The 20,404-nt window shown below is 31.6% G+C and overlaps 1 protein-coding gene across 1 annotated transcript in view; it reads left to right on the top strand.

Annotated features, from left to right (window-relative positions):
- LOC143048433 (RNA-binding protein 28-like) overlaps positions 1 to 19,363 on the top strand; it is a 39,743-nt gene extending 20,380 nt beyond the window's left edge. The window contains exons 6-20 of the mRNA XM_076222111.1: positions 2,030 to 2,124; positions 3,212 to 3,287; positions 3,651 to 3,743; positions 4,285 to 4,380; positions 5,129 to 5,308; positions 7,408 to 7,453; positions 7,710 to 7,819; positions 12,639 to 12,709; positions 12,947 to 13,082; positions 13,503 to 13,567; positions 14,365 to 14,517; positions 16,623 to 16,772; positions 17,303 to 17,377; positions 17,765 to 18,079; positions 19,131 to 19,363. Coding sequence (XP_076078226.1) covers positions 2,030 to 2,124; positions 3,212 to 3,287; positions 3,651 to 3,743; positions 4,285 to 4,380; positions 5,129 to 5,308; positions 7,408 to 7,453; positions 7,710 to 7,819; positions 12,639 to 12,709; positions 12,947 to 13,082; positions 13,503 to 13,567; positions 14,365 to 14,517; positions 16,623 to 16,772; positions 17,303 to 17,377; positions 17,765 to 18,079; positions 19,131 to 19,253 — 1,784 coding nt within the window. The 3' untranslated portion in view covers positions 19,254 to 19,363. The remainder of the gene's footprint in view (positions 1 to 2,029; positions 2,125 to 3,211; positions 3,288 to 3,650; positions 3,744 to 4,284; positions 4,381 to 5,128; positions 5,309 to 7,407; positions 7,454 to 7,709; positions 7,820 to 12,638; positions 12,710 to 12,946; positions 13,083 to 13,502; positions 13,568 to 14,364; positions 14,518 to 16,622; positions 16,773 to 17,302; positions 17,378 to 17,764; positions 18,080 to 19,130) is intronic.
- The last annotated feature ends 1,041 nt before the right edge of the window (positions 19,364 to 20,404 follow it).

Genomic DNA, 20,404 nt, shown 5'->3' with positions numbered 1-20,404 from the left:
AGCTTTGGTGTCAAACACATTATTAATTAACACCAATATTATAAACCTGTGCTTGATGTTATCAGACATTATATGTAGACAAACCAAGCACTTACATATTTTCAACTACATGAATTATGGTTCCTACGTTCCCGTTTCAACTAGACTGGGATCCAAGCTTCAGACATTTATCCCGATTGGGATCCCAGCTTTAGACAGTTACGATTGGGATCCCAGTGTCCGATATTTATCCCGTTTCATCTAGACGGGAATCCCGGCTTCAGACAGTTATCCTGAATGGGATCCCAGTTTCAGATATTTATCCCAATGGGATCCCAGTTTCAGATATTTATCCCGAATGGGATCCCGACTCCAGATGCTTATCCCGGCTTATCCCGACAATTTCACCGGGATTGCATTGGGATCCATCCCATTTTCGTTTTCTCTTGGAAATTGATTAGTGAAAACCACAATCCACACATAAACACTGACAAAAATATAAATTCAAAAAGATAAAAAAAAAAAAAATTTCAAAAGTTTACAGGAAGCCGATAGATGTATTGTCGCAAAGTTGCGGTCACGATTAACAAAGATGAAAAGTCAAGTGTTTACCTTGGGCTTAATATAGTTCACACGAATTCAGGTCACTGATTACTTGTCTATTTAAAGTCCGAATGGATTGTTTCTTTTCAAAGATAACAAGAGAGACGTTCCGATGGTCATTGGACAATAACAATAGAGACGTCCTATGGTCATTAGCTCGTTGGTTTTGGCTTTTAGAACGTGTAGACAATCAGTTAGGATGACAATTTTATGTTATAGAATAATAATTTAATTTTGAATGTAACGCGTCTCCTGATTGGCTGACGTTATTTTGTTATGAGCCCATAGACATAATTTAGTCATGTGACCGTGACATCATCAACGTTTTTTCATGGTTTTCTACGATTTAAAATGGAATTTAGAATTAAATTATAAGAAATGACTGTAATATTTTTTCTGTCTATTCGAAATAACATAAAAAATATGGTGCACACTGTTAAATAACCCGCTACGGGTGTTATTCAGTGTGCACCAAATTTTTTATGTTATTTCTTCATAGACAGAAAAAATATTACAGTCATTCCTTAAATATCAGTCAAATAAAAGAAAGTGTAGTAGATCGTGTTGTTCAGAATCTGGAAAACAGTATCTTTTGTTCATTTTTCAAAGACATGTGGTGTTCAGGGAATCAAGGTCAAAAACGAAAGTAGAATATTGTCGACTCTACCACAAATAAAAAATATTTCCAAATGATTTATGTATCCAACTTATTGAACAGTTTACAAAAAAAGAGAAAATCAGAGGATATATCAATTTTCTGTCAATGCTTGAGATATAATTTTATGAATTAAATACGCGTAACAGTCTTTGGAGAAAAAAGGGGGTCATTTGTTTACAAATGCACGTAGTTGAATGTGCAAAATAAATTGATCAAGATTTCTAACAAATCAGATTATTATATAAATAAAACTCCTTTAAAAGCAAATGAATTTTAAGTATTAGGTAAAGAAAATAAAAAACAAACCATTACATAAAAAAAAAATGAAATTTCTTTAAGATTTTTTTTTTTCCTTTATTTTCATACATTAAAAATGGTCATTTGAAAGATGAAATTAGGTGCCAGGAGATTGTGAGAATGTAGGATTTTGCTCTATCTATGACAGACCCCCTGCCGTAAAGCACCAAGCTTACAGCTTACAGCTTGGTGGGTGTCTGGCTTCCCCGAATGCATGTTACAGCCACCTATAATTGTAATTTAGCCTCCTACTTCAATTTCAAGGGAAACCCCTGGTAATGAAAAAAACCTCAATCAATGGTGTGTGAAATATTGACTAGATATGAAAATTGAACACCACTTTTATTATCAATACATGTTCAAAACACATGCCTATAATACATGATGTATAATCAATATTTTGGATGTACATTTAGTGTCTGACACTCTTGAAAACATATTTTTCATAATGCTTTATTATATTCATTCTATAAGGAAGTATGTTTTTTACAGGATTAAAGGCAGTACAGTTATCAAAAGAAAACAAAGAAATTCCTCAAAAATCACTGAAGCAGAGCAGGCTAATCATCAGAAATTTGTCATTTCATGTAATGTATTTATATATATATGTATTTAAACCTTTTTAAGTTGTATCCTCTTTTAAGTTGGACAGTGCTGTTCAGTTTTATGATCTGCATGTTAGGGTGGTGATGTTAAATGAAAATCATGTATTCAGAGAGCATCCATTGAACCCATGAACCTATGATTTCTAGAAGGATGGAATATAAAGGATATTTCCACACTTGAACCCTCTTGTGAATATAACAAATTACCCTGCATTTTAAACTTTAATTTGTTTAAAGATTCTGTTGTGTAAAACATATTTACTTTATTTACTGCAATGACAATTTATAATTTTGCGTAATGAAAAACCGTTTTATTATTTCATTTTAAGATTTGTATTACCGGCAATGTTTTTATCAGGAATTGGTAGCACAATTTTTATCGCCTTAAGCAACTCATGATGGTATTTGGAAGGATTTTCCTTCAAACTACTTAGCAAACCAAATACAGTCGAACCTGCTCAAGAGACCACCTGTATTAAGGAAAACCTATATTATAGGACCATTGATTTTATATCCCTCTGTAGTACATTTTATATAGATTGGACCTGTATTAAAAGACCACCTGTCTTAAGAGTCCACTTTTTTGGTCTCCCTTAAGCGGTCTCTTAAAACAGGTTTGTCAACATCTATTGATTTTGTATTGAATTACATTTTAGACCCATAGTAATAACCCTGGTCTTTCAAAAATGTAGTGGTTTGCTACAGAGGATCCATAATTACAATTTACCAGATATTAAACTGAATGTTGGGTTTATGTTTTTTTGTGCATTGATTCTAAAAAAATTAAAGAAACTTTAGTCACTTTCAAAATATTACTGCTACTGATCAGCTATTTTTGAAATTCTCTGTACAAAGTTCTGAAGTTATTTAACTGTTACAAAGTTGTTTTATAATAGGTAATCACAAAAACAATGAATATTGCACCAATACTGTTTCTGCTTTGTATTAAGATTTATATATCGAAATCCCATAGTGGTGTAAGACTGTTTCACAAGAACATTTATCTGAAACACAGTACAGTATTTTTAAATATCTTTTGTATGAAAATAAACACAATATTTTTATTTAGTGCTCAGAACCTCATTTGAAAGAAGTTTTTACTCAGTTTGGTGAAGTAAAAGAGGTTAAAATTCCTAAACAGCCAAGTAAGTATTATCTATTTGTATGATTTATAAATGTATAGACAGTAAAACAAAGTTATCTCATTTAGATGGCAGGGATATCTACCTGAATGAGCATGTGATATTTGCCATAGGACATCAATCATATACAATGATATGTTGTTATAAACTTATAATATATATAAGACTATATTTTAAAATATAAGACAAAACAAATCTAAATTTCAGACGTGAATCAAAGAAAAATCATCTTGTGTCACAGAACTTATTTAGTTCATTTCAAATGTGATGATATATATAGTTTTAAAGAATTCTAAGACAAATAAAATGTGTCAAGTAAAGAGGATTCTTTATAAAATGTATGTAATCCTTTGTATATTTTTGTAGATGGTAGAATGTTTGGGTTTGGGTTTGTACAGTTTGCAGACTTAACATCGGCAGAGCAGGCATTACAGAAAATGAATACAAAAATGATCAGAGGTGAGTTAACATTATATGTATAGATCTATAATTTATCAATTATTTATCAGAACGAAGGCCTATTTTGATATGATCAGTAACTTTAACTAGTAAATTATCCTTCCAACCCATTCTAACTCATAATCAATATGTATATAATTTGTATATAAGTCACATTTTTGTCAGGAATTATTTATGAATGCTTCCTGAAATTTATAAACTAGCTCCATGTTTATAGCATGCTTTATCAGTTGATGAGAAAACTCAAGTTTATTGTACAAAATAATGGGGATACCATTTGTGCAAAAAAACGCAGTTTGGCAAAACCTATGGAATTAAAAGTTCTCAATGGTCCTCAACTTGTACTTTATTTGACATTTTGACTTTTAGATAAGAGCATCACTGGAGAGGTTTTTGAAGACAAAACATGCGTATGGGCTACAAAATTTTTAGCCTAGTATCTTTGATGAGTTTATCTGTTAAGTACTCAACACTCCATATTTTAGCTTGACCACATTCAAGTTTTTAAATAAAACTTTCATGCTGATGATTTCTGTTTCAGGTAGATCAGTGGCTGTGGATTGGGCAGTTCCAAAGAATAAATTTGAGAAAGACAACCAAGTTGAATCAGATGGTGACTCCAGTAGCATGGAACAAGGTATTAGGACATTTTCAAAAATCTATTTATAGAAAGCATGGTATAATGATGTAATAACTCAACAGATAGTATCAATTGTTATTGATGCTACTGTCCATCATCACCAGTCCAGCAGAAATAAAACATCCAGAGGCTGATTGAAAAATTTTCAGTTATCACACAATTTAAAAGCTTCAAAAACTTTAGCACTGTTACATTATTGAAATTTAAACCAAACAGCTGATTATAAAAATAGAGTGCTAATTAAGCAATGGTATTAACTTTTTGCATAAAGCTTTAAAATTGTTGAAGGAAAAATACCTTGATACTCCTATCTTGTATACAAATGTCTTGTGTTGTGAAGTTTCCAGTTGCTATATGTCTTTTGTTTTTTTGTTCATTGCCTGCTTAATAAAACAATTATAGTTTCTTTAACAAATGATTTTCTCACTTATTATGAGTAAAAATATAACTGTATTTGGTATATAGAGTCATTGCAGGGTCTACATGTCTACTTTAACCTTATTTTACACAAAATTTCTTCCTGTTGAAATTTTTTACCCTTTGCATCGTTGACCAATTGTCGCCTGTTGTTGGGTTTTTTCTTAAGGATGTTACAAGTTTCAAAGTTAATTCTTTATGTTAGATTCTTTACTGCAACAAAAGTCCTTTACATGTTCTCTTACATTAAAAAATTTTATTCGTCCTCTGCTCAATAGTAAGATATAAGGCTCTGTGCTAAATATAATTTGTATATTTATGATTGTAGATGAAGACAGTGCTAGTGATACCGAAGCATCTGATGAGGAACAGGAAGAGGAAGTGGATGAAAGTGATGAAATGTCTCACAGCGATGATAGTGAAGATGAAGACAGTGATGATTCAGCGGCCAATGATTCCATAGATGAGGGGTTTCAAGATTCTAGTCCATCACAGGAAAAAAAGAAAAGTATGTACCATAATAATATTAGTGTGATTCTATTTGTTTTTTATATTAATATTTATGTGATACCAGGGCTTCCAAAACAGTCATATATTCCGGTCATTTGTATAATGTCCGGTAAAAGTCTGGATGGGCAAAGCATGAAACAGTCATCTACTTTTTAGTTTTCAAGGCTTTTTCGGTCATTTTAACATAATTCGTGATTTTTTTTACCCAACCTTTTGGCCTTAACATCCACACATTTCCGCTCATTAAAGTGACATGATGATTAATTACTATCAAAACTACTTTCTAATTTTAATCAAGGCTAATTAGTTGTTGGACAGCTGAAATCGACCTGTTCAGGTGACAGGTAAAATATTTTTAATACCGGACATCGTAAAAATTATCGGTCTATTCACAATTATTTTCTTACATTTCAGCGGATTGCATCTAAATGATTTAGTCCAAACGATTAAAATTATAAGAAATTAGTTATCAACACGATTTGATGAAAAATTTTAATAGGTTTTAAATGAAAACTCGTCAGAACTACGTTGTATGAACTAGAACACAAGTGCACATGTGCACAAGTGGGAAATTTAATTATGCATCCTACATTTCTTCAAAAATGCTAAAATTATCATTGATACCTGTATCTAGCATTCATTTCAAGTATTTTGTTGAAGAAATAACATGGAAAGAGCTTTCTCACTCAGTCGTGCTTTGTAAACGTACACGGATTTTACGTATCCGTTTATGGTCCATGTTTTACCATTGTCAGGTCAACATCCCGTGTAGATAAATGTGATTTTAAAAACGAAAGTAAAGTTATTGACAAGGTCATTTTGGACAAATAAAGAGTCTAAGGCAGATATGAGCATGCTGATGTTCACACTATGAATCTGTCAATTAAACAGATTACATCCGAACATCAAATTCATATCAAAGAAAAGTTTAAAATCATTTTTATAAACTAATGTCAATCATTGGAATGGCCATCTGATTACCATAATTGCCTTATGTGACTAAGTCTTAAGGGATTAAAATCGGAATCAGATATAAAATGTCCAGCTGGCTCAAATGTTTTTTGGAAGCCCTGTGTGATACTAATTGTTTTTTATATCACATGTAAGGGTTAGCCATGAATTTAAATGATCAAAGTACAAACTTTCTATAGGCTTGTATGCAGACTTTGGCTTAACCACTAAATCAAATGTCTCCAAAATTTTCACAATAACAAGAAATATTCATTGGTGATGACTTCATTTCATTTATATTGACATTTGAAGTTTTTAGGTAAAGATTGCATGAAATGCAATTAAACCATATGGGACTGACTTAAATGTTCCAAGGCTGATCACTACCTTTTTGATACACAAAATAAAGTGCATTGATAATAACATTCTATACATCCTATCCTTAAACATTTCCAGAATTTATCCATGTAATATATGCTCAGATATTCAAGGCACTAAATGTTACACTTGTCAAGAAAATTACATAACTTTTGCAAAGGTGCCGGAATCCTAATATCTGTTCTAAAAATATAAATTATGCCATCGTTAACCTCTTCTTTAAAAATTGCAGTTATCGTCCTTTGTCTAGAATAGCTGTTAAAAGAACTACAACCAATGCAATATTTAATTTTACTTCACATAATTTGAAGCAATCTTTACCGTTCAGTGCTTTCAAGCACTTTGATTAAAACCTAAAAAACACCCCAAAAAAATCAATAGAAACAATGTTGAAAATTTTGTCAGAAATCAACTTATAATGTTTGAATCAGTGTTTGCATTGAAGAGATTGAAAATATATTGTTGATATTGAATGAATTTTCGTCTACTTATAAGATATTTTTTAAATTCAGGTAAGTAAATCAATGAGTGATGGATTTCTCTTAGAAGAAATTTAAAGGTCCCAGACTCCCAATGAATAAACACACAGTGAGAGAACAATAGCTATAAATATTAATTCAATGGGACAATAGGACTGACAAAAGTTAAGATACCTGAACTTAAAGGAAATGACTCTGTAAAAAAGTTTCATTTGGTTTAAAATAATATTTTTTAAAAATTTCATAATAAGTAAAGATAATATTATTGACTTCCTTCATTTATTTACAGGAATACAGAAAGATGACACTGATGATGGACGTACATTATTTTTAAGGTTGTACAAATATTGTGTATTGGTTTTTGTCTTGTAAAGTGTTGGAGATATTTATGAGACCTTCTAAAGCTAAATTTTATTTAAAATGCATGTTTATAAAAAAAACAATAAAATCTTTGATAATATATTGAATTCTGTAATTCCAATAATTTGTTACACTTCAAGGGTTCAATATACATAGATTCTACACTGCACCAAATGTGTTAAAAAAATGATAACAGATCAGTCTATATTTTTTTGTATTTTATTATTTCAGAAACTTGTCTTATGATACTGGAAAAGAAACACTGAGTGAAGTTATGTCAGAATTTGGAAGGGTAAACTATTGCCTGATTGTTACTGATCCAAAAACAGAACATTCAAAAGGTGTAGTATTTGAACAATTATAAACAAAACTTTGTATTATAGTTAATAATGTAAATCCTTTAGGATTACTTGTAAACTAGCTTTTAAAATATTGCTTGAAATTAACATTGTAAGCACCTATGACTGATATCAGATATCAATTTTGGGTTGCATCAATTACACCATTTTTGAGTTAAGTCGCTTTTATAAATGAAAAGTTCCAGAATTTGCCATATAATTATATATTTACAAGTTGGGGCACATTCTTCATGTTTTTATTGAGAAAGCAAAAAATCAAAAAAGATCAGTAATACAAGAGAAAAAAATAAAATGACATAAACCTTCAAATACAGGGTTTTGTCTAATATTTAATGTTCGTAAACAGCAAAATAGATTACAATACAAGATCTACAAATATGCTAATATGACTGAAACCATTAAATGACTTTTTTGTCTCGCTATTTCTGGCGTCGGCGATGGCGTCAACAATGTATTAGTTTGTGATTAGGTCTAGTTTATGGTGAACCACAAGTGGTAGGTCAATCATATTTGGTATGCAGTTGTATAAGCATTGGCACATCTCATTTCTATGGAGATTATTCGGCCTTGCCCCCTCAGTCATGGTCTATTGACTTCAAAACTTTTGCTTATTTTACATGTATTAGTTTGTGATTAGGTCAGGTCAGTTTATGGTGAACCACAAGTGGTAGATCAATGATATTTGGTATGCAGTTGTATAAATAAAGGCAACAGTAGTATACCGCTGTTCAAAACTCATAAATCCATGGACAAAAAACAAAATCGGGGTAACAAACTAAAATTGAGGGAAACACATTAAATATAAGAGGAGAACAACGACACAACATTAAAATGTAACACACACAGAAACGGACTAAGCATTAGACAAAATCCTATGAGAATAACAAATAAAACTTCAAAACCAAATACATGAATTTGGGATAGATAAGTATCGTGACATGTCTTATAGTAATGTGAATTCACACTAAAAAATAAGAGAAAACAAATGACATATTGGTATATCTCATTTCCATGGAGATAATATAATATATACATTGGTATATCTCATTTCCATGAGATTATTTGGCCCTGCCCCCTCAGTCATGGTTTATTGACTTTGAATTTTTTGCTAATTTTACATGTATTAGTTTGTGATTAGGTCAGTTTATGGGGAACCACTAGTAGTAGATCAATGATATTTGGTATGCAGCTGTATAAGCATTGGTATATCTCATTTCCATGGAGATAATTTGGCTCCACCCACTTAGTCATGGTCTATTGACTTTGAAAATTTTTCTAAGTTCTCCTGTATAAGATTGTGATTAGGTCAGTTCAATGGGAACCATTAGTGGCAGACCAATGTTAATTGGTATACAGTTGTATAAGCATTGAAACATCTCATTTACATGGAGAATATTTGGTTTCACCCCTTGGTCACAGTCTAATGACTTTGAAACTTATCTTAGTTTTTCTAAGTTCTCCTGTATAAGATTGTGATTAGGTCAGTTCAATGGGAACCATTAGTGGCAGACCAATGTTAATTGGTATACAGTTGTATAAGCATTGAAACATCTCATTTACATGGAGAATATTTGGTCTCACCCCTCAGTCACAGTCTAATGACTTTGAATCTTATCTTAGTTTACATGCATTAAATTGTGATTAGATCAGTTTAAGATGAACTGCTAATGTTAAGTCAATGATATTTGGTATGCAAATTTACTGGCATTTGCAAGGATCGTTTCCCTGGAGATTATATAGCCCAACCCCCTCTTCATGGTTCATTAACTTTGAAACATTTACATAGTTTACAAGATGATGTTTGTATTAAGGTTTGGGAATGACTTGTAATAAGTCACAATTGGTATGCAGTTGTTTTAGCATTGGCACATCTCGTTTACATGGAGATTGTTTCCCCATCTAACTCAGTCATGGTTCATTGACTTTGAATATTTGCATAACTTGTGTAAGATTTTAAAGTATAGCTATTTTGATTTCAACATTTGCATAGTCAAAATTACAAAAAGGTGAGCCATATCTGTTTGATAACAGTTTATGATAAAGTTATTAATAACCCATCAATGATTTTCATAACTTATTTTAACTATATATTATCTTTAAGTCATAAGAAACGAAACCTCAAATTAAAAAAAAATAATCATATGTTTTTAGCTCACCTGGCCCGAAGGGCCAAGTGAGCTTTTCCCATCACTTTGCGTCCGGCGTCCGTCGTCGTTGTCGTCGTCCGTCGTCTGTCGTCCGTCGTCCGTCGTCGTTAACTTTTACAAAAATCTTCTCCTCTGAAACTACTGGGCCAAATTGAACCAAACTTGGCCACAATCATCATTGGGGTATCTAGTTTAAAAAGTGTGTGGCGTGACCCGGTCAACCAACCAAGATGGCTGCCACGGCTAAAAATAGAACATAGGTGTAAAATGCAGTTTTTGGCTTATAACTCAAAAACCAAAGCATTTAGAGGAAATCTGACATGGGGTAAATATGTTTATCAGGTCAAGATCTATCTGCCCTGAAATTTTCAGATGAATCGGTCAACCCGTTGTTGGGTTGCTGCCCTTGAATCGGTCATTTTGAGGAAATTTTGCTGTTTTTGGTTATTATCTTGAATATTATTATAGATAGAGATAAACTGTAAACAGCAATAATGTTCGGCAAAGTTAGATTTACAAATAAGTCAACATGACCGAAATGGTCAGTTGACCCCTTTAGGAGTTATTGCCCTTTATAGTAAATTTTTAACCATTTTTCATAAATATAAGTAATCTTTTACAAAAATCTTCTCCTCTGAAACTACTGGGCCAAATTAATCCAAACTTGGCCACAATTATCTTTGGGGTATCTAGTTTAAAAAATGTGTGGCGTGACCCGGTCAACCAATCAAGATGGCCGCCACGGCTAAAAATAGAACATAGGGGTAAAATGCAGTTTTTGGCTTATAACTCAAAAACCAAAGCATTTAGAGCAAATCTGATGGGGGTAAAAATGTTTATCAGGTCAAGATCTATCTGCCCTGAAATTTTCAGATGAATCGGTCAACCTGTTGTTGGGTTGCTGCCCCTGAATTGGTAATTTTGAGGAAATTTTGCTGTTTTTGGTTATTATCTTGAATATTATTATAGATAGAGATCAACTGTAAACAGCAATAATGTTCATCAAAGTAAGATTTACAAATAAGTCGACATGACCGAAATGGTCAGTTGACCCCTTTAGGAGTTATTGCCCTTTATAGTCAATTTTTAACCATTTTTCGTAAATCTTAGTTATCTTTTACAAAAATCTTCTCCTCTGAAACTACTGGGCCAAATTAATTCAAACCTGGCCACAGTCATCTTTGAGGTACCTTGTTTGAAAAATGTGTCCGATGACCTGGCCATCCAACCAAGATGGCCACCACGGCTAAAAATAGAACAGGGGTAAAATGTAGTTTTTTGCCTATAACTCTGAAACCCAAATCATTTAGAGGAAATCTGACAAGGAGTTAAATTGTTAATTAAGTCAATATATATCTGCCCTGAAATATTCAAATGAATAGGACAACTGGTTATTGGGTTGCTGCCCTCCAATTGGTAATTTTTAAAGAAATTTTGCTGTTTTTGGTTATTATCTTGAATACTATTATAGATAGCAATAAACTGTAAACAGCGATAATGTTCATCAAAGTAAGATCTACAAATAAGTCCACATGACCTAAATGGTCAATTGACCCCTTAAGGAGTTATTGCCCTTTATAGTCAATTTTTAACAATTTTCATTAATTTGGTAAATTTATGTAAATTTTTACCAAATATTTTTCTCTGTTACTAATGGGCAAAGTTCATTATAGATATAATTGTAAGAAGCAAGAATGTTCAGTAAAGTAAGAACTTCAAACACATCACCATCACCAAAATACAATTTTGTCATGAAACCATTTGTGTTCTTTGTTTAATATGCACATAGACCAAGGTGAGCGACACAGGCTCTTTAGAGCCTCTAGTTTATAACTCAATGGATAGATTTCATTTTAAAACTTATGTACATATACTTTTTTCTGAAGAAAATTCTTTAATTTATAAAATTGAGAATGGAAATGGGGAATGTGTCAATGAGACAACAACACGACCATAGAGCAAACAGCAGAAGGTCACCAACAGGTCTTCAATGCAGCGAGAAATTCCAGCACCCAGAGGCGTCCTTCAGCTCGCCCCTAAACAAATATATATACTAGTTCAGTGATAATGAACGCCATACTAAACTCCAAATTGTAATTATTTAGAAGAATTTACTTTATTTTAATTGCTTCCTTCCAGGAAACAATTGCCCGACATATTTTCTGTATGCAAAGTGACCTCAGTGTGACCCATCTCGTAAAAATGTGGTGATTGCAATACGCATGGATGTCCTTCAAATAAACTATTATCTGATTGTACATGTTAAGCACATGCTCAATATCTATGTTTTTTTGTTGATTGTTGACAAACTGGTGACAATTGTTAAACTTTGGCTTCAAAACACGAACTTTAATTACCTGCCATATTTTCACAACAACACTAACTGATAGAAAAATAATATGCGATTATACAAAATTTATGCGAAAAAAATGATCAAATCGTGCACAGAAGACTAAGTTTATGATGTTTGTATGCATTGGTTCAAGAATTGGAATAACATTATTTTTCACCAGTCACTTGTTTCATATGACTTTAATTTAGAGGAACTAAATATTGTGATAATTTTTTATGAGGAATTGAGGTTCTTATGAGTCTCCTGTTCATGGTTCTACTGTATAACAACAAAAGTGATCAAATTAGGATTTATTTTCTAGGTTCAGGTTTTGTACGATTTCAGACAAGTGAAGCAGCAGATGCTTGTTTGCAGAAATCTGATGATGATAAGGTAAAGAAATATATAGTTAAATCTGCCAATACCATGACGTTTTTTTTTCTAACAAATTCAAAATATAGGTAAATTCACTATTTTGCCCATAAAAGCTTCTATTTCAAAGTTAGAAACAATTTCAATCTATAATGTTGCAATATTGTAGTATATTAGGTTAAAGTCTTATTTAAAAGTCACTTTTATATAGTACCAATTTTGTTGAAACTTTTGACAAATATTTACAATGTATTACAGGGTGGAGGTATTATTGTTGATGGCCGTAAACTTTTGATTGCTAAAGCTGTCAGCAGACAGAAAGCCACTGAATTGGCAAAGAAAGAAGAAAAAGTCAAAGAGGATAAAAGAAATTTACATCTTGTCAGAGAAGGATGTAAGCCACTAATACAAAATGTGTTTGGTTTGCTTTATTGATATTTTCTTTTGACAATGTACAAACAGTTATGCTTGCTCATAAAACAAAATGAGTATTTTATCAACATTCAACAAATAAAAAAAAATGCGCTTCCATAGAACAAGAAAAGAGAAGAGTTTTATACATGTATTACACAGTAAAGGAAAAGTGAACAGAACACATTCTTACAAATAATATATTATGACAGTATGTAACAAAAACTATCTTGATCACAGCATTATTCTCAAGTCCAGAAAATGTTTTTGTACAGCCAACAGTACAGTTTGAAAATTTCAGTTTTAGAAGTATTTGTTTGAAAAGGTATGATTGGTAATAAAAAGAACATTTTGTATTTTATAACAAGCTAATACATTGTGTTATAAAAATTGTGTATTTCAGTAATAAGAGGGGGAACTAAGGATGCTGTTGGTCTTTCTAAACAAGACATAGAAAAAAGACAGAAGGTAAGAGGAATATAACAGATTTACATATGTTCTCCGAATTTATTTAAATGATTGTTTCTTATAAAACAGTGCCAAAGAGCATGACACCTTTAACAAACAATCAAGACTTAACACCCTTTGACAGCAGTACGGAATATTATGTCATTTGTGAGCAGACAGCACTAGGAACGTAGATATCTCTTTTTAGAATTTGTCTGAAATATTTCCACAGAAATAAAAAAAAATAATTACAAACTATTTGTTTGAAGAGGTTTCCTGAAATCCATTGAACAGTGTAAAAGATATATTCTGTGTAGGACACACTGATCATTATAAAAACATGTTCAATGTGTTAAAAACTTGTAAGCAAGTAAGTAATTATTTAATATAGTTACATGTATCATAACATACATTTATACAATTATATATATAGCAATTTGATATTTACACCCGGCCCATTGGACCTATATGTCACTTTAGCAATATTATATCATATTCGAAAACTTAAAAGTTTACAAAATAGAAATACAGAATTCGAGGTGAAGTTGTTTTTTACTATGAATGAATGCTTAATTTACAAATTTTGCAGTTGGAATTTGATAGTGTTTCAATAAATGAATAAGTTTTTCGCTATTGTCACTAAAATTGTAATCAATATAAAAATTTTGCCTCTATGTTTTGTATTGATTTTTTTTTATCAATTTTTCTTTTAATTTGTATCAGATTGCAATTTATTCAAATAATAAGTATCTGTTTAGAATTCCTACCTCTACATTCATTTTAAAACCCTTTTTTGTCATTTTACTTGTATATTGTAGATTGAAAATTCCAAGAGACAGAGATTGAAAAATCCCAACATATTTGTATCAACCACCAGACTGTGTGTTCATAATCTACCTAAATCTATTGATGAGAAGGAACTGAAAGCAATCTTCCTAAAGGCTGCTGGCAAAAGAGCCAAAATTACAGAGGTATTTTAAAATATTAAAAATTATTTGTATTTTGTTGGTTATTTTTTAGCTCACCTGGCCCAGAGGGCCAAGTGAGCTTTTCTCATCACTTGGCGTTCGTCGTCCGTCGTCTGTTGTCCATCGTCGTTAACTTTTACAAAAATCTTCTCCACTGAAACAACTGGGCCAAATTTAACCGAACTTGGCCACAATCAATATTGGGGTATCTATTTTAAAAAATCTGTCCGGTGACCCTTCCAACCAACCAAGATGGCCACCAGGCCTAAAAATAGACCATAGGGGTAAAATGTAGTTTTGGCTTATATCTCTGAAACTAAAGCATTTAGAGCAAATCTGAAATGGGTAAAATTGTTTATCAGGTCAAATTCTATCTGCCTTGAAATTTTCAAATGAATCGGACAACCCGTTGTTGGGTTGCTGCCCCTAAATTGGTAATTTTAGGGAAATTTTGCCGTTTTTGGTTATTATCTTGAATACTATTATAGATAGAGATAAACTGTAACAGCAGTAATGTACAACAAAGTAAGATCCACAAAAAAGTCAACATGACCGAAATGGTCACTTGACCCCGTAAGTAGTTATTGTCCTTTATAGTCAATTTTTAACAATTTTTCGTAAAGTTTTATAATATTTTACAAAAATCTTCTCCTCTGAAACTCCTTAGACAAATTTAACCAAACTTGTCCACAATCATCATTGGGGTATGTAGTTTATGAAATGTGTCCAATGACCCAAACTGCGAACTAAGATGGCCGACATAGCTAAGAATAGTACATAGGGTAAAATGCAGTTTTGGCTCATATCTTAGAAACCAAAGCATTTAAAGCAAATCTGACAGGATGGATTTGTTTGTTAAGTCAAGGTCTATTTGCCCTGAAATTTTCAGACCAATCAGGCAACCCGTTGTTGGGTTGCTCCCTCTGAATTAGTCATTTTAAGAAAATTTTGCAGCTTTTGGTTATTATCTTGAATATTATTAATGATAAAGATAAACTATAAGCAACAAAAAATTTCAGCAAAGTAAGATCTACAAATAAGTTTATTTAACCAAAACTGTTAATTGACCCCTGAAGGAGTTATTGCCCTTTAAAGACAAATTTACACAATTTGTTTACTATATTTTCAAACTTTTAAAAATCTTCTCCTTTGAAACTACTAAACAAACTCCAACCAAACTTAAGTTGAATGATATGATTTTTGCTTTTTTTTTGTAATCTTGAATTGATTAATGATATGCATACCTGCCAACATTTCAAAATACCCATGGGGGTTTAACGTGCAAGATGGCTGTCATAGTCCTACAAAACCTTTAACCCTTTCCTCCATAATGACGCCTTTTGATGCCACCCCCTTTACTCCATAATGACGCCTTTTGACACCTGTGTAGTACCTAAGTTGAAACGCTTAGACTCCAAAATGTCTGCATCAGACTTAAAAAAAATTGTATCCAATATGAAAAGGAGATTCATGAGAATATCTTACTTGGATTTCATTGATGAAATATTCGATTTCACAATGCATTAACACTTTAAACCTGATAATTTTTTTTTACTGAAAAAAATCCTATGTGAATCAAGTATGTTAAAAAAAAATTCCATGGAGGAAAGGGCTAAAGGGGCCTTCAAAACTGCATTTTCAAACACTTATTAATATACATTAAACCAAAAAAAATAAACTAAAATGAAATTGGACACTTAAACTCTTAAACGAAAGATAAATGCCAAAAAATGAAGGTGAGCGATTCAGGCTCTTGAGAGCCTCTTGTTTATGACAAAATCTATGAACCTTGGATCTGTTAGTCTTACCAAAAAGAAACTTTGCTTCAAGATGTTCAGAAAGATAAAATTTCTTTTTGGGTAGGGCCTTGGCTCAAATTGAAATTGATGACAGGTGTCGACGACAAAGTGAGTGCAAATATAAAGATTTGTTTAAGATCTGTCCAATGCCTGTTTCCTGTTTTCCAGTATTTTGAATAACGAGTGGATTATACTTAACACAACCATATGCATTCTTAGTTAAGTTTACAATACATATGCAACCTTGTTATTAGAGAAATTACTCAATAATATACAAATGTTATGATAAGATTATTATATTTTCTTTAGTGTCGGATAATGAGAGACACAGAAAGTGTGAATACAAAGGGTGTAGCTAAGTCCAGAGGATATGCCTTCATCAATTTCACTGACCATCAGCATGCAGTAGAAGCTCTGAGGAAAACAAACAATGATCCTGATCTTTTCACTGACAACAGGGTATGTTATAGTCAACATAAAAGATATACAGAGATTCTATTCCTACACCAAGTATAATTTCAAGCTTAAAACTTGTGGCTTTACAAGCATTTTTGAATGTTTGAAATTTAACTTTTGAGAATGGAGATTTGAAAAAAAAAAAAATATTTATAAATTGGTTGAGAATTAAAGTAAAACATTAACAAACTATATGTCATTGATGAAAGTGTTTTCTTTTGTATACAAACAAGAATATGAAATAACTAAAGAAATGTGGTGAAATTATCATTAAATACAATCTTACAAATAAAAGTCTGACTCTATCTGGAGATAGTTCAACATTGAAAACCAAGCCTACACTGTTTAGTGAGCTTTATATATACACCTTGGATTTTGTTTGTGTCCATTTGAACTAAGTTCATAGAAAATTAAATAAAAATCTGCTGGAGAATTTGATTTTATTCCAGATCTAAAATACCATTATAGTTTAAAAATTCATCATTTAATGCACATTGATAATTTTTAATAAAAAGTACATACTTATATTACAGAGACTTATAGTTGAATTTTCATTGGAAAACAAGAATGCCCTGTTAGCTAAGGAGAAAAGATTGGAAAGATTTCAGGTAGGTTATAAGTCTTTGTTCAGGCTATCAGCATTTATGTGAACTTTAAAATTTGGAATCATTTCAGAAAATCCTTAGTAGATTGAACATTTTCTCCACATTTGTAGTGCCATCTTTATCAACATATTTACTGCAAAATTTCTATTGAACCATTGTATTAAAGATATGAGGTAAACAAATGGTACACAATTACGAAAACCTTTAATGAAAGCAAATTTTTACAGTCAATTTTATATTTTTGGCACTTAATTTATTGTTTCCAAAGTCAAATAGCAATAATGAACGCAGTTTGTAATGTTTTCTTATAATAGGCATGTATTGTAATTCGTATTGTATTATTCATTTGTATTATCATGGAAATTGAAGGGGAAACAATTATATTTTTAGGCAAGACAGAAAAATCTCAAACAACAGAAAACAGTAAAAACTGATGATAAAACAAATGAAAACAATACAGCCACAGATAGTAAGAAAGAGAAAAGAAAAAATAAGAAAGCTAAACAAAAGGAGAAAATAACAGAAAGATACATTGGAAATGTCAAGTTACCAGAAGGAAGTAGTATAAAAAATATTCTACCAACTCACCATGGACCAAAAGTCAGGCACAAACCTAGACCACAGGCGGAACAGAGACAGCAAGGAAAACACAGACCTCAGACCGATCACAAGACAGACCAACACAGACAACAGATACACAAGGAGGTATAGTCATAATACTTATATTTATAGCCTGGTACAAATTTCAGTGAAAATAAACTAGATCATTAACCTTTATGAAATGGATCCTAACTAATGTGCTGCTTCTTAGAGCATGAATTAAAATACCTATGGTCAATTGATATTTCATTACATCACAAAAATTAGAATCCAAAAGCAGATATAGACAATAAATATTCTGAATAAGTTGATGGTTTATGCATATATGTATTACTATTTTGTCAATGCATGTTCTTGGTTTTGTGATGTGTAACAATATTTAAATCTAGTATGTCACTAATTCTCAACATCTATGTATGTACATATTATTTTATAATTTTGAAATTTATACATCTGTTATGATACTTACTATTAAGGTAATATTTTATTAATGATTCATAATACTTATAAATAAAAAAAAAAACACTACTGTACCATTTTATTATGACCCTCTGTGTTTCCATTCTCTAACTTAAATTGCCTCAACCAAATATTATGAAACTAATACTCAATGCTTATTACCACAAAAAAACGACCCAGTTTAAATTGGGTGGCATCACTTTTACCGTTCCCAACATTATATGCAAGCAGGGGCACCCCAAAAACACAAATGCTCTCAAAAATTTCTGATTTATCAGTATGCAACAAAAAAATGACAGAATATACATAATGTTAGTTTAAATAAAATCAATTGTTGGTAGAATGCGTTTGGAATAAATTGGGCTAAATTTTGAGTTATCATAATATTAAGTTCAGATTAAAATTAAAGTTATACTGATTTGTCACTTATTTATGTGTGTATAACCAGGTGCATTACATTTGTGCACAGCTTTTGGTTACATTGCCCAGTTGGTTCAAAACTAATAATAACTACAGGTGTATTTATTATGAATTAGATTTATTTTTACCTGTGAAATGAATTCGTGCAAATGTAATCAAAAGCTGCATGCAAACTAAAAAAAAAAAATCATCATTGAATGGGCTTGAATAACCATTAGATAAATATATGGAATATTTCAATCACAATATTGTAAATTAATCTTTCTTTCTTCTTCAGAGTCCAGTTAAACAGAAAAAGAGAAAGAAGCCTGTCAAAGTAGACAATTTTGATAAACTTGTGAACTCATACAAACAGAAAATCATGTCATCTAAAGCAACATCTAAATGGTTTGATAATTGAAACACTTTTATTTTAACATGTAAAAATAGTAAAAATAATTATTTATCGTTTAAGTATTGTTTTTAAATAACTTCTGTATTAGTCGTAAAATAAAAACAATCATTCTAAAATTGTTCACTTTTTATATGCCCTAGCTGAACAAAGAAAAAAAAACACATCAAAGATACCAGGCTTAAAACTTTCTACAAAAGACTCATCAGTGATGCCCAAATCAAAACAGTTTAAAAGGTAAGAGTAAGAAGTTGGTATAGCATTTCCTCCAATGTCCATTTGCTTGTTATTGTTTTTTTCTTACTTCATTTGTTTTTTGTCCCCTGGTTTTTGCCTTGAAGTCCATATCTGAGCAACTACAATTAATAGAGGAATGATTCTTTTGCAATTGATTAACTGTTGCTTGCTTAGCATCTAGAGTCAGTTATTACATGCATATTCTGGGCGAAATGTTTTAAGCAATTAAATAGGTAGGGTAGGGCTAACAGTGTTCTCCCAAGATTTCTTTTAAGGACAAAATTTCAAGGGGGGTAACTCTTTTAGAGGGAATTAATGTGACCTGAAGCAGTCAGTCATAAATCATGATATGCAATAGGAATTATAATTTGATTCAAGGTCAAGTGAAAACTGTCTTGATAGGCATGAGGACCTTGCAAGGTATGCACATACCAAATATATCCTATTACTTATAATAAGAGAGAATTTAACATTACAAAGTATCTTGACTTTTTTCAAGTAGTCCCTGAACCATGAAAATGAGGTCAAGGTCATTTGACATGTGACTGACAGAAACTTTGTAACATGAGGCATCCATATACAAAGTATGAAGCATCCAGGTCTTCCACCTTCTAAAATATAAAGCTTTTAAGAAGTTAGCTTACGCCGCCGCCGCTGAATCACTATCTCTTTGTCGAGCTTTCAACAACAAAAGTCGCAGGCTTGACAATAATGCACAGTAGCTACATGTAGCTAGATGAAGGGCAGAAAAATTGGACTGCCAGTGAAAATGAAGTTAGTTTAAAATAGGGGCAGAAATTTTGTCTAACAACATAACAACAAACCAACTACTGACCCCTCAAGACTTGTTGCAATGGTTCTCTTAAGTTGAACTAACGAGAGAAAGGAACCCTGCCTACACAGCTAGATATGGTTGCATATTC

This window comes from Mytilus galloprovincialis, chromosome 10, assembly GCF_965363235.1.
Source record: "Mytilus galloprovincialis chromosome 10, xbMytGall1.hap1.1, whole genome shotgun sequence".
Taxonomy (NCBI): Eukaryota; Metazoa; Mollusca; class Bivalvia; order Mytilida; family Mytilidae; genus Mytilus; species Mytilus galloprovincialis.
Note: the sequence above shows the minus strand (reverse complement) of the source record. Positions and strands in the feature narration are given on the sequence as shown.